Here is a 14824-nt window from a genome sequence, read left to right as displayed (position 1 = left end):
TATGATATCATAAACGTTAGACAAAACCAAATTTACGCTTAGCTTTGGCTATGACAATTAAGGGGTAAAAAGTTTGTGTCGCTAGTTTTGTGTATGTGTAAAAATCGTTGTACGTGCTTTCTCAGTAACTTGCCTTGGCAACCTCAAGCAAAAATCTTACCGCAAAAATGGAGAAAATTTTTAAATATATACCTTATCGATTTCATTAGCTAGTACAGTGCTTCTCAACTGGGTGAATAGTTCACTCAGGGTTTAATGAGATCAGAATCAGGGTGAATGAGTATTATCAAGTATAAACCAAATTCAAGAGCAAAAAAAGTCATTAGTTATTATTATTTATTCTAGTTGTAGTTTGAAAAATACATTTATTTTTTGTTTATTTTGTGTTGTATTAACTCTAGTTCTAGTTTGATGTATATTTAAGTCATAATAAAGAATTTTGCATTTTCATTTAGTACTTTTTGTCTTTTTTCGAAGTGAAGGAGGTAAGCTGTTGTGAACAACTTATAAGGGTGAATGATATTGGAAAAGGTTGAGAAGCACCAATTTAGCACGTGTGTGTTGCCCCCCCCCCCTAAACATAAAAAAAGGATAAAAAAGGGAAAATGTACTTTAGGATTGAAACCTTAGTTTTACATTTCTTTCTTTGCCAAAAATAATCAACTCTTATGTTTCAATATTTATGTATGATATCGGATAATAAATTCGACGAAATGTCAAAATATTATTCACATATCTAAATTAATTTAGGTTACTATATGGTGAAGTAAAGCGGACTCAGAACCCCATTGATAAGCAACTTTTATACTTTAAAAGAAATAAAATTTTATGAGAAAATGAAAAGTTTCTAGTTGTTTTAGCAGCTTTACATTTATTAGGAAAATATGTTAATAACTTCTTGTTGTTGACTGAATGATTCTTCACAAGTTTGCTTGTTTTAAAAGTTTAAAGTTGTACAATATTGCTGCAATAAATGTTGGTGGGTGTTTCTTATAACATATACAACATTTGATAACCAATGAAGTCAAGCATTAAAAAAAAAGTATGGTCCAATGAAATTGAAGTGACATTTCCCTCGTGCTCTATCCATCATGGCGGGTGAGATTCGTGAGAAAATAATTTTTTGGAGATAATATTTGTGTTGTTGTTTTACTTTACCTGTGTGATATTTTTATTCTCAATCATTCCTCTTTGAACTTGCAGATATCTGTTTTCAAGAGGATAATAACGTCACATGTGAAGAGGATTATTCGTTTTTACAAGGTAAGTAATACTACCGTCGTTAGATATTATTAGTGTTACAACTTACAATACCATGTATACGTCTTGTGATATTTTTTTAGGCCTAGGTCAACTTAAGTTAAGAATGACTAAATTAAACAGTAAATTCCTGATACCAATAGTGCCACATAAAAGCTATATTAATTATTATATCAATATATGTATTTCTAACGTTAGTAAAAATATAATTTCATATGATTTTGGTAAGATAAAGGGCTCAACTTGTATATTTGCGAGTCTGGTGATAAACTTTTTTTATTATCATTATTATAGTATTTCTACTCTAGTACTATTATTAGTAATACTAATAGTATTAATACAATTACAAGTAGTGAATTACTAGTACTAGGAATTAGTATTTAATATAATTTATTAATTGTAGTTAGGTGTTAGGGTTATTATTGGACAATATTTGGCCATAACTTGTATAAGAATAACCTGTCCAAGGAGTTATAACGTTTTAAATAAGAAACGAGCATATGAAAATTGTGTAATTTGTAATGTTAGACAGTATGGCAATACATTAGTTTATTAAAAATAACATACACCTAATAGTTAAACGTTATTATTAATACATAAAATTTAAAATATTATAGCTTAGTTAGTACTTTCTGATTTACCTAAATCAGCAGCTTAACCAGTTAACTACTAAATATTGTATCATGTTGTTTTTATATAATAAACAAAAGCTTGAGTGAAAATGTTCAGCTTAAAAGGAATTACTATTTTATAGCTTTGACTTTATAGGTTGAAACAAACTTTCTTACATTCCTTGTTTTTTGAAGGGAAATGCTATACTGTATAAAAACTTAGACTCCTGATATTAATATTTGCATTTCCACTTTTTTTTGTTCCATTGTGGAAAAAATAGAGATGACTCAATTCAGAATTAAAATTATTCAGGACTTAGATTTATTTATTTATTTATTTGAAGTCTATTTGGCTTGGGGAAGGATAAAGTTGGAAATACAAAATTAAATATTATTAGAGGTAATCATATAAAGTTTGCAAGTAAATATTCAAACATTTTTCATAAATTTACATCTCTGTTGAATTTACAGACTTGTGAAATGATTTTTGTGAGGATTTAATGTGTGCTTTGAGTATTGTTTATGGAAATGTTTATTGAATAGATGTTTGAATGCAAAGGACTGCATTTTGATTGAGTTTATTGTTTTGATGGGTAAAGTTAGTTTTAATGGGCCGAATGATGTTCTCTCACAGTACTTTTTTCTTTTGTTCTGAAGGTAATCTATTTACAATATAGATGCATGACTAGTTCATTAGTTGGATGGTGTTGTTGGCTTATGAATGAGTCAAAGTTTGAATGATGTAAAATTTGCATGATTAAAATGGTGGTTGCACAACGTTCTTTGAAAGTTTTGAATTCAGTCAAGGTGATACATAATCAACATTGACGCACACAAATGTACATTTATACTTGCTTGAAAGAATACACCCATATAATTGAAAATGAAAACAATAGCCAAACGTACATAGAGATAATAGATGAATACTCTTGCTGTTAACCAACTCTTTGATTGCTCATTTGCTAAAAGTAAACTAATTTCACATTGGAGTTCCCAATTTCAAATTCTGAACAGGATAGGTGGATTTTTTTTACTACATTCTTTACATTTTTAATAAGACAAACCGTTTTTTTTTGTTGACTGCAGATGACATGGAAAGGTTTGTTATTTTATAGTTTAAATTATAATTGCTTCAGTTTCACATCTATAAATCTGTTTAATGAGTTTATGAAAATTTTGCATTTTGCTGAAAACAAAAAGTGGTTTCAGTTTATTGTTAATAGTGAACTAAAATATTAGATTTGCCAATATTATGATTAGCTAATCTACTTAGTAACCTAATGTATTAATCATAAATAATTGAAGGAATTTATCTGACATAAGTTTCCTAAATGTACAAAAGAAAGGTTTAATTTGGACTGTAAAATTTAAAAGATCAAATGGTAATGTATAATGGACCAAAAGACCTTGGCATATGAATGTTTACATTATTCTGGAATTAACTGATTTAACTTATGTATAGAGTAGGTGATTTCTGAGTTTTTCTGTTGTGGTAAATGTAGTTTTAGAAGCTTTCTTAAGTTGTTAGGAATACTGATTTTTTGGTTTTTCATACACATGTATGGATGAAAACACACCAGATGAACATTTTTAGCAGCATATCATTTAAAATGTTGTATGACTCACGATACAGTAAAATGAGATCTACCTCATCATAAGTGTGGTATGATAGATTGTTTTACAGTGTAGTCATCAGCTTTAACCCACAGGGATGTGACTTAGCTATAAATAAATTTTCATTTGCTTGAATTTATGATATTGGTGTTAGAGAATGGAGCTGTATGTTTCAACTATCAGGTTCACTCACAATCCTTACTAAAGTTTGTTTTAACAGTTTTTGATGTTCTGCCTCATTTTCGACCTTTCGTTTGGTTTATTTCCTGGATATATGCTACATGCCCTTATATGTGACTATGGTACTGAAGCTATACATTATAAACAACCCAGTTTATTGATTATCAATTCTGACCTATTGGCAAAAGAATAATCACGCACACACACACACACACACACACACAACTTCTGACTGTAGTTCAAATTGTTAGAAGATTAACTTTCTTTGTAAAGTTATGAATTATTACTATTATTTCAAGGTATACATTACTTGCTAACCCTGTCTGCATCTAGGTGGTATATCTTGCATACAAGACTATAAAATTTAAGGTGTGTGTGTATAGTGTTTTAATCTACATGACACATTCCATTCCATAGTTTCAGTTATACAGGTGTTTTCAAGCCTTTATCACTCGGCACACCTAAGTCATTCACTTTGTTAACAAAACCAATGTTCTTGCAAAGAAAACAAAGACATTTCAAACTAATTTACATCAAGCACTTTGTTGTTTATTATTGAAATATTTTTGAAGTTATCATGCACTCATTCAAACTGTGAAGGCTCTATTGAACTAAAGAACAACTGTATACTGTAAAGGCTTAGTTTCATCATAAAATATGGTTAATTTACTGAAAGAAGGTATAGAGATCATGACCACACAAATGAATAATAGGAGGTTCCAAATAGATCCTTTAACTATTAGGCTTGTGAAAATCTTCCAGTCAGGTTTATTTTGACACAAAAGTTTGCTATCTATCACAGAGCCACTATTCAACCCAATTTTTATTTTTTAACTATTTCTATATAAATCCAACTTTCTAATACAGATTTTGGGAATTTTATAATAAAAGGCTTTCCGAAGTTCAGAGAGACAGAACTACCAGGGTGCATTTATCCACACATACACACAAAATGTTTTAAGAAAATTCTACCATGATACTGAAACAAAAAAATCACTTTACAAAAGTTATATTGATGATTATTTAATGAAAGCCAACTTTTAAAATTTCTTTTAATCTCTTTCACTGTTTCCACATGTTGTTTATAAAAGAAGACAAAATAATGTGTTGTAACTTTCTTTCTTAATACCCACGGCTGCGAAAATGTAGGATATTTTACTAAACATTTGGCCAAAAACATTATGAAACATATAATTGAAAAAGCACAATAGTAATTATTAGTAAAAAGTTTAGCAATATTAGTTCAGCTGATTTCAACCAAACTTTCAGATTTTCAATCGGATACCAGGAAGCATGGAAACAGTAGTAACTGTCAGAGTATGTGATGAACACGAAAAATGAATGAAAGGAACATGCCATGTTTGTCGTCTTTGTGATCCATTACTTGTACACTGTGCCTATGATGCATATTAACTGCAATAGAAAGCGTAAAAGTAGTCAGTTGTCAAATCAGTAATAAATAAAAAAAGGTGCGGCCATATCAGGCTGAGTTTTTCTTGGTGATGGGTCTTAAAAATAGGTACCATATTATTTGTCTTCAAACTTTTCATGAAATCCTTCAAAGTTTTAGTATAAATATCATCAGACGTTCTTTAATCTTGAAGATTTTCAGACTTTTACAGCATACGTTTTTCTTTAGCAACAATAATAATATGTAAGGAATTTATCTTTCACTCTTGTGAACATTGATAATCTTTTTTTCCAAATATAATGTAGAATGCACCTACTGAGTCAGTAGACTGTAAAATTATATTTAGGTACTGTCAGCTAGACAGGTACTTCCTGTATCTCGCACTTAATGTCTTTGGTAAAGCACTGCAAGGTGTAAAGTTGTTGTTAATTGTATACTCAGATAAATTTACTGAAAATTAAGGCACCCATGGTTTAGACCGAGAAACATTTGAAAGTGTCCATTTCAGTCAACAAACTATTTTGATAAACTTCTTATAATGATTCATGTTCATTAAATACTGTTCTTTAATATATAAAAAGGTAGTCTTGTTAATTATTTTACCATTAGATTGTGTGAAATGTATTCATTGATTAATGTAAACCTGTTGTTATTTGTTGTAAAGTTTGATTGTGTATGCTCACTGTTATCAAACCAAGTGAAAACAAGCAATGTTTAAATAGCATACTATATGTTTCTTTAAATGTTGTCTGCATTTAACCAAACTCCAATACTTTCATTTTTGGTGTTGTAAATGTATCTGATTTAATAATTACTTTATTTATGGGTGTTAACCTTTTGCAGTATAAGCTGAATAACTTTGTAGGTTAACGTTGGTAGGAGTGAATACATCTGGTGCACAGTAACTGTTCTATCTGTTTTGTCAATAATACTTTAGTTAATCAGCATGAAAATGCTGGATTATTGTAGTGTATGGTACATGTTATTGCATATAATTGTTTATGCTTTTAAGGGTTTGACTGTAGATATGCCAGCCAAATGAATTGTTAGATTACTGCTAAAGGTGACCCAGTTCTCATAAAACTTGGCAATTTGTTTGAGTGCTCAGTTAAGTAGCTTTATGAATGTGGTCCGATATATTACTCTTTATTGTACATATTTTATCTTAATTTCAGTGGCCATTAATTTTTACATCTGTTCCCCCAGTAGCAACACTGCATTTCAAAAAAATACCCGCATTTTCTATGAATTTTTCATCTTTACCACCAATCTTATAAGAATTCTGTCTACTAACTGTCTGCTTTCTGAAAGGTGTTTGATATTTTAATTAAAAGACTTCCATAGTGTCTTATTAGCTTAACACTGGCTTCCTGTGCCGATTTATGTTTATTTGTGAACATTTTTTTATTTATTTATTATTTATTTTCTTTACTAACTCCAGGTGGTTCAGTGGTAAGTCCGTGAGCTTATAATGCTAAAATTCAGATTTTGATATCCACTGTGGGCAGAATACAGACAGCCAATTGTGTAGCTCTGTGCTTAATAACAAACTAAACTTTACTTTCCTTATATATATATATATATATATATATATATATATTACAAAGTAGCTGGCTTTCCACTAAAGTGTAAGGAAAGAAAAATAATCATTTGTAGCATGTATCACTAAATTAGTAAGAAATTTCAAATTTTATTTTCACATTCAGGTCATTCTCTCTTTCCGCCTCTGTCATTGCGTTTTTTAATTTTTAAACTTCTTTTTTTTAATTGAAGACTTGTTAATTACTGACTTAACATTTGACCTTTGGTATAAACTTCAAAGTTAAAAGATGTGACTACTAACATAACATATAGACAACATGAGACCATTTGGCCCTTCGAGACTGTACTTGCACACCTTCCTCCTGAAGAAAAGTACAAATAAGAATTTTAAACTCGCCTTCAATTTTTATTCTGTGCATAGTGGCTTATAGAATGGCTTTTACTTTTTCGATGTACAAACTTTTGGCTCGTAGCTCTGTCATCTTTTTGACTGACTTGAGATCTAATTACAGTTTTGGACTCAGGAGGTCAAACCCTTTTGATTGATGTATTTAACCATGTCCAAGGTCTCGTAGATTAATTTACTCTAATCCTGCCTAAAAGAATTTCAATTTCAGGGTAGACTTGTTGAGATCCTGATGAATAATAAAATCAAATCAGGTATATGCACTCCCCATTCTTGGTATTGCTGAAGCATAAAACTATAGCAAATAAAAATAGGAAAAAAAGGTCTCATAGATTATTTTACTGTAATCCTGCCTAAAAGAATTTCAAATGCTGTGACTATTGAGGATTCCCTGATTGCCTTATTGAACTTCCATAAGGTGCCAATTTTCATTACTGCCGTGGCAGCTCATTCCATAAGCTAATCAATTTGTCAGAAAAATAAGTGTCTTAACCTGGAGCTTCGCATGTCTTTTCCAAATCTTTTAAACTTTTATCCATTTGACCTTAGGACACAGTACAAATAAATCAAGAAGCCAGTACCTAAATATTCTAATTCAATAACATTACTAGTCATTCATAAGTAGCAAAGTAACACATTCCTTAATAGTTTTTTTAAGCTCTTCAAATTTTCCCAGTTAGTATTCTTTAAATTTAAGTCTTCCTCAACAATAAGCCTGTTTCTATCATAACCAAAAACCTAATCAATAAAGTCTGTAGATAATGAAGACTAGGTAACTATAATATCTAACATAATAACAAGAACCTTTAATTTTAAAATGTTACTTCATTACTACAGTGGTTTCTAATGGTGGAAAATGAATAAAGCTTGTTTTTTCAACTTCAGTAATTAAAACAAATATCCAACTTTTTTCTGTTGTGAATTATTACCCCAAATTATACTGCCAACTTTGAACAGACCCCAGACATATTAGTAATGGGTTTCCCAAATACTTCTTCCCATCCTGTTCAAGCATAGTTCTATATCAAAAAACAATCCTCACCTGCCTCGTGTATCTGACTTCTTTACGTTTTACTCTAAACATATTTCCACTAATTGCTCATTTAACCTTTGAATCTCCTTGACCAAGACTTCCTTTATAACTTAAGGAAGGAAGAACTGAAATACTTTCTCAATAATTTCTATAATTAAAACCCTTCAAAAGCTTCATAAATCAAGTTAATAACTATTTTGATCTGCCATTAAAATAATATTAGCTTAGATATTTACCACAACAAATAATGCCATTTTTTAGATCTATCCATCTAACTACTGCATCTGTTTACAATATTCTGAAGGGTATTGTAACATCCGGAAATTAATTTAGTGCCTTTTTTAGATCTATCCATCAATCTACTGCATCTGTCCTGTTTACAATATTCTGAAGGGTATTGTAACATCTGGAAATTAAATTAGTGCCTTTTTTTAGATCTATTCATCAAACTACTGCATCTGTCCTGTTTACAATATTCTGAAGGGTATTGTAACATCCAGAAATTAAATTAGTGCCTTTTTTTAGATCTATCCATCAAATTACTGCATCTGTCCTGTTTACAATATTCTGAAGGGTATTGTAACATCCGGAAATTAAATTAGTGCCTTTTTTTAGATCTATCCATCAAACTACTGCATCTGTCCTGTTTACGATATTCTGAAGGGTATTATAACATCCGGAAATTAAATTAGTGCCTTTTTTTAGATCTATCCATCAAACTACTGCATCTGTTCTGTTTACAATATTCTGAAGGGTATGGTAACATCCGAAAATTAATTTAGTTAGTTCTAATAATTCTGAGCACTATACCATATACAAATATGTTAGGATACTAAATTTTGCAAAATCCCAACAGAAAAAAAACCTAAGCATCCTTCCCCTTTCTATGCTGCTGAACTGCTAGTACTCTACTATATTTGAAACAGCTGAGCCAATTGACAAAGCATTTTTCTCCAATAATTTTGTTCATTGTTTTGCAACACAGTAAACTCAAACTGTTTCTTACCCTTTCTTTTACATCTAAAACTTTGTAACGTTTTACTTAATTCTGCAACTCCCTTGTTAAACCTGCTTATTTCGTTCACAACTTTTGTGACCTTTCCTGCATCAAGCATGCTCTACGAACAAACTTCACAGTAGTCTTATGATACTGTTTATAATTAGGTGACCTAAGGTAATACAAGAAATTGTATTTAATGTAAAATATGATAAGGGACCAACTTATTCCACAAACTTATTTTTATGTAGAGTGTATCACACACACATTTTATGAAAAAACAAACTTTGTAGATAACAGTTGTTAAAATTCTTTAATTTTTAGCTATCGGTAACCGAGATGAACTAAGATTATTGAAAGTGTATTTTTCTGGATAGAATTTAAGATATGTTTCAGATTAATTCAGTATGTGTGTATGTTTATGCACACTAACAAATTTATTTGCTGACTTGGTCATTTGGACTACATCTGGTATTAAAGTACCTGCATGAGAGAAAAATCAATATTATGAGAGTCACCTGAGTAACAAGTGTGGTTAATTGAAGTTTTTGGAAAGTAGGCATATACAGTAACTATTTGGACTATCAGAGAAATGATATTTAAAAACTTGATTGTTAGAATGCACTGTAAAACTTTTGTGATAGTTCTTGCTTTATGACAGTGTTATGAAATTTTCACTATGGTATTGCATTCTCTCAGATCATTCTGATTTAGTTCTATAATATATGATACTTTATACCAGTTTTTATAAATATTTAAGATATCTTTATGTATTAACTACCTGTTTTGTTTTTCTCACATTTACATTCTACTTTTGAGATGTTTTTCTGATAATTTTTTTCCACCAATGGTCAAATATAAATGACTAAGGATATCTAAAGTAGAACTTAGCGAGTAGTAGAATTTTATAATTAATTAATTGTTGTTCCCATTAATCGGTTACATTCTGTTATTTGACAAAACAGAACTGTCTGTCAAATATCTTGATAATTGCACCTGTCAAAAATAGCATATGGATAATAAAGGGTCATTTGTACCTTCAAGGCTGTCTCTACAAATCCATCTTTAAAGAAAACTAAAAGGTTAAATCCATCCTTTACAATTGATTCTCCTAACTCTTGTAAAGTGTCAGTCTTAAAATATTGCACAAAAAAGTAGAGGACTTGATCCTATCGATCTCCTGAATAATCTTGTAAACTTCAATAATATCACCTTTTACTTTTTTTTTCTCAAGAGAAACTAAATTAAGAGATCTTAACTTATCTCTCTAAGATATTTCCATCCCTGGAGTAATCTTAGTAACCCTATTATGAACTTTTTTTCCAGTAAGTTAATATTCTTTTGAGATAAGGAGAAAAAACTGTACAATGTATTTCAAATGAGATGTAATAAGAAGTAACATCTATAGTGATAAATTATCTCTTTTAATTTGTAATGTTTAATGTATATAAATACATCCTAAAATTCTATTAGCCATACTACTAGCAACAGAGCACCATTTCATTGGCTTAAGTGACTTTTGCATCACTATGCCAAGATCCTGTTCTTCAGACACGTTATTGAGTGAGTTCGTATCTGTATTAAAAATGTGTTCCTCATTATGATAACCAAAATGCATTACCCTGCACTTACTGTAATTAAAGGTCAATTGCCAGATATCTGTCCAACTTACCAATTTATTGTGGTCATTCTGTAATACCTCGACATTCTCGATACAGGTAGAAATAACTAAGAGCTTAATTTCATCAGCAAATTTTACTAACTTACTAATCATTATTAATAATCATTACCTTAATAAGTAAAAGCACAAGCACTAATCCCTGAGGAATTTTTCAGTTTCTTTTGTATGATATCAAACATTTCAATTTATATTAGATAACAAAATTAATTTTCCAGTGGCAATTTAATTTTATCATCAAGTTTCATAATTATGTCTTACAAAAATTGTTGACATTAGAGATGATTATTTTTATATGGTCTTTATATGTTGTTGGAATATCTTATTGGGTAATAAGTTTAATGTAGTGAGGATTATTTTGAAATATACACAACTGTTATCATTGTCAGGTGAATTACTACATTTTTATCTATTACATATCATATGATGAAAATGTATGTATGTTGTTATAACTTATTTACCTGACCCATTAAAGCTTTTTTGGACAGCAGATATCACAAATGGATGGATTGAGTTCTAGTTCTATAGAGTTTTGTTAAAATATTTCAAGTTGTTATTGTAGTTGGTGTGTATGTTCGGCTATTATTTGCATGTATACTTGTGGTCCATGGGGGGAAAGTTTCTAACTTAAATGTTTAGATAAATTGCTGTGATAAATGAGCATCTTAGCTACAGGATAAAAACTCGGAGCTAATAGTTCTGTAGTACTGGTGAAAAGGTCGAACACTTCATTCCCTATATATGATATTTGACAAAAATTGATCTTAAATGTTCTTAGTTTGTAAAGCAAAGTAGTTGCATTAAGGCAACATAAACTTGTAGAGTCATGTAAGATTTTATGATAAATAAGTAAGAGTTACTTTTTACTACTATATGAAACATATATATGATATGCTGACACTTGTCTATTGCCAGAATAAAACAATCAAATAATGACCAATACTGTAAATATCACATATATTTGTAAATGCTTTCTGTCCTAATTGAATGTCATTTCCATGACAAAGGAAGTTCAGATTTAGTAGTTTCATGTGACTGACTGACTGCTTGCTTTACATATTTGAACATGTTTATTGTTAACTGGGAAAAACATGTAATACTTTCCATTATTCTTGAAATAAGTGAACTACAATGATTCACAAAAAATTTCTAGACCTTATTAATACTTGATCATGATGTTTGATCAAGAATATTTTTACTGATGTTGTTTTTTATCAGATATATTACATAATGCTTATAACTTTCAAAATTTAAAAGGTAAAATGCTAAACAGTGCTTTAACATTGACAGCCATACATATGTGACTTATCATTAACATTTTTCACTTATTCAAATCTTCTAAGTTAATCTTTTATTTTAAATATAGATGTAATATACCCTGATATAAAAAGATATAAGAATTTGGTAACAACTTTTTTGCTATAAAAAATTAATTCAAAATTTTAGCTGTGTCTGGTGCAAAAATTTACTGAACAGAAAGTAAAAGCATTGTTTTCAGCATATGTTTGTTGGGCATGAAAAATGATGTATTGATTTTATGGAATTACTTTTGATTATATGATGGTAACAATGTTTTATAAGTTGAAATTTGTTATCAAGTAATAAATACTGAAATTAAGATATTTTAATAGTCAATGAACCTGCTTAATGTATCTATTGGATTTACACCATGTTCATGCCTTTTATGTAGGTAGTATTTTTGATCTTCACAGTAAAATCTTAAAAAGGGTCTAACTGTTCTCTGCTGCTTGATAATAATGATAAAGTAAAAGTGCTTGTTGCTGGACAGTTGCCTCTTTGTAGTCAGTGGCTCAGAATTAGGGATGGCACCCTTCTGTAAAGGGTCTCCATACTTGGAAGGAGAAGAACTTTACACTTTGGCTGATGCTAAACTTCTCTAGTCTGTAAATCAAATCAATCAATTGATTATCCTCTTCTTATTCATTTATATAATTGCTGTTAAATGTATCTTATTTATGAAGATATGACATATATATAAATTGAGTTTTATAAGTCAGTTTTGTTTAAATGATTGAACGATTTTGGTATATTGCATAAAATTTGCTTGCATATAGTTTACTGAGAAATACACTCATCTGTGAGTTAGTATGTAGGTTACATTATTATTTAAGGACAGATGACTTACCTCTCATTACAGTAGTTATTATTTTCCTTAAAGTTTTATAAAAAAATTTCTTTTTGAAAATTTACATCTGAATCTATTGACAAGAAATGATATTAAAACAAAATCATGTTTTTGTGGCCTCGTATCTAATACTTATTATGTCTAAATAAGTATTTTAATTAGCCTCATTATAAGTTTTTTTTTATCTGTTATAACTGACTTCATATTAACTACTTTATAACTAATATTGCAGTAGAATTAAAGTGAAAGATTATATGTTGTTGGTTAATGTTTTGCGTATGTATACTTAGCTGTGAATTTTTGCCATTTCTTATTTAATAAAGCTCATATTTTGGCCTTGTAGTTGAAAACAATGGCATATATTGCTGTAAACATCTTAATATTGTAATATTAAGTTTTTCATTTTCAGTAAATAATAGTAGATTGAAAGTTTCTGATCAGTTGTAATTTTCATACGTGTATATTCATTTCTCATTGTCTAAAAATGGGAAAAAATTATATATAAAGTACAGAATGTGTACAGAAGTACATTTAAGGAAAGCATAGAGTTAAACAAATAATTACAGTCATCAACCATTTGATGTCAAAATATTTTACTATAATGGGCGTAGCATGTATGTCATTATCTATGTATGTAACCAAAACTCCTGTGCAATCTATTGAATGACACCACAAACAAAATCCCATAAAAAAATTCACACTTTGGGTATTCAAGATTCATACAATTAGAAAAATAACTGTGGTGTGTGCAACAACCATTTCTTTATAATAGAACACAATTTTAAATAAAAGTAATCTCCTCACAACAAGAACATGAATTTCACTAGGACTGTACTTGAGAATTTGATTGTATATTTATTGATGTAACTTTTAAATGTAGCACTGAGAAACTAAATATATAAAAATATTACAATTTATATCAGTAGTTTTGATGCAATGCGTTGAGTATGACTAAAGAGCACAATCCAAACACTTTTTCCATGCAGTACTTCCCAGAAAAAAAATCATTTTTTTTTAGAAAATGTTTACTTTTCTGAATTTTTCTCAGTGAGGTATGAATACTATGATCAGTAATTACTAGCACAAACAGCTGCCTGTAGAGTGGTGTTTCTGCTAGTAATTTCAACTTAACTTAATGGGAAATTGCTAACTTGCTAGAAATGTCAGAAGTTACAATAAGTTTGTGTAGATTTCTTGATAACATGCAACCTTAGACTTTTAGAACCTTATTATATAACATCAAGCATTTATAAGCATTATTTAAACATCACAATTAAAGTAGTGATGATTTCAAGCTAGATTTTTGTGGCATTTATGTAAACATAATTTGAGTGTTTGTGTATAATATGAAGCTAAAAGGTAAAATAATTTAGACATTTTTTTAAAACTAAAATACCAATTGTCGAAACAAATAAACTTTTAGCTTTTAAACTTGTTTCATATATAGAATTAGCTTTATTCAGGACATTCTAGTGTAACCAGTAATATATGTGAGAATTGAAGTATTTACTCTTAGTATGCTATTTTATATACTAAAACTTTTTAGAAATTACACATTTTCTCCTATTATATTGTCATTGTATTAACTTTTTACAGTAAATGTAGATTATGTTTCCATTATACATGTACATTTTCATAACCAATAAGTTTCTGTCACAAGCAACCCTACATTTTTAAATAAAAATTAAGTAGAAACCAGTGATGCTTTTTAGAAAGTAGTTTTAACGTGTGCAAGTTAAAAGTATGGTGACAGTGTTAGATGAATGTAAGTTTTCTGATGTAATGTTTTCCAACTCAGTTTATGAAAAGTTGTCATAATGGAAATGGATACATTATTTTGTAAAATGAAGACTTTTTATAAACATGTTAATAGCTTACATCATATATATATATATATATATATATATATTTATATATATATAAATATGTATAATATATGGGTGTGG

General features: G+C 29.3%; 1 protein-coding gene across 1 annotated transcript in view; it reads left to right on the top strand.

The window, feature by feature from the left end:
* Window positions 1–1073: 1073 nt before the first annotated feature.
* Window positions 1074–14824, top strand: part of LOC106474473 (serine/threonine-protein phosphatase 4 regulatory subunit 1-like) — a 207692-nt gene continuing 193941 nt past the window's right edge. Inside the window, exons 1-2 of the mRNA XM_022379717.1 lie at window positions 1074–1098; window positions 1204–1263. Coding sequence (XP_022235425.1) covers window positions 1092–1098; window positions 1204–1263 — 67 coding nt within the window. The 5' untranslated portion in view covers window positions 1074–1091. The remainder of the gene's footprint in view (window positions 1099–1203; window positions 1264–14824) is intronic.

The sequence above is a fragment of the Limulus polyphemus genome, unplaced genomic scaffold (assembly GCF_000517525.1).
Source record: "Limulus polyphemus unplaced genomic scaffold, Limulus_polyphemus-2.1.2 Scaffold139, whole genome shotgun sequence".
Lineage (NCBI taxonomy): Eukaryota > Metazoa > Arthropoda > Merostomata > Xiphosura > Limulidae > Limulus > Limulus polyphemus.
This window is presented reverse-complemented; position numbering and strand designations above follow the sequence as displayed.